This window comes from Limulus polyphemus, unplaced genomic scaffold, assembly GCF_000517525.1.
Source record: "Limulus polyphemus unplaced genomic scaffold, Limulus_polyphemus-2.1.2 Scaffold81688, whole genome shotgun sequence".
Taxonomy (NCBI): domain Eukaryota; kingdom Metazoa; phylum Arthropoda; class Merostomata; order Xiphosura; family Limulidae; genus Limulus; species Limulus polyphemus.
In genome coordinates, this window is record NW_013747284.1 from 553 (window position 1) to 1,515 (window position 963).

The 963-nt window shown below is 29.8% G+C and overlaps 1 protein-coding gene across 1 annotated transcript; it reads left to right on the plus strand.

Annotated features, from left to right (window-relative positions):
• Positions 1-261: 261 nt before the first annotated feature.
• On the plus strand, positions 262-836 carry LOC106477820 (glycogen phosphorylase-like; the record flags this gene model as incomplete). The annotated part of the gene is made up of 2 exons (XM_013938345.2): positions 262-500; positions 615-836. Coding segments are annotated over exons 1-2 (420 nt in total), but the record flags the coding sequence as incomplete, so codon positions are not given.
• Positions 837-963: the final 127 nt, after the last annotated feature.

Consider the following 963-nt stretch of genomic DNA (forward strand, 5'->3'; position numbering starts at 1 on the left):
GATTTTATTTCCAGTACTTTTACTTATAAAAGAGCAATTTGTAGTTTTTACATCAAAAATAAAATGTAGTTCATTATTAGGTTGACTGTTGATCTAGTGTACCGTGGAGAAGTAATTTTTATTTTTTCATGCAAGGTTTTGATTGTTCAGTATTTGAATTCTTACTTCATGAGTATATTATGGTTTCCTGTCCAAAAGCTGTATGAATATTGAATGGCTGTAAGTAGTTTATTTACTCTATTTGAATTGATAATTATAGATTTTACCTTGACTTGACATTTATTATATTTCAGGAAAATAAAATGAAGTTAGCAGCTTACATCAAGAAGGAATATGACATCACAGTAAACCCAATTTCCATGTTTGATGTTCAAGTTAAGAGAATCCACGAGTACAAACGTCAGCTGCTAAACTGTCTCCATATCATTACTTTATACAATAGAATCAAGAGAGATCCAAGTGGTCCATTTGTTCCAAGAACAGTCATGATTGGAGGCAAGGTTGGTGTATTACTCCTATTCCACCATACTAATTAAACTTTTTAAATATATCTACTCAGTAAATAAAATAACTTAAAAAATAATTTTCCTCGCCCTTTTTTTTTCTTCACAAAGGCTGCACCTGGCTATTACATGGCAAAGCAGATTATTCGTCTCTTTTGTGCTGTGGCAAATGTGGTGAATAATGATATTGTAGTTGGCAATAAACTGAAGGTGGTGTTCTTGGAGAACTACAGAGTTACTCTTGCTGAAAAAGTTATTCCAGCTGCAGACCTTAGTCAACAGATCTCGACAGCTGGGACAGAAGCTTCAGGAACTGGAAATATGAAGTTCATGGTAAATTAATTGGCTTAAAGAAAAAAAAATAATTTTTAATTTTTAATTTTATTTATTATTATTATTTAGTATAATAATAATAATATAATAATATAGTATAGTAGTATATATATATATAGTATAATAT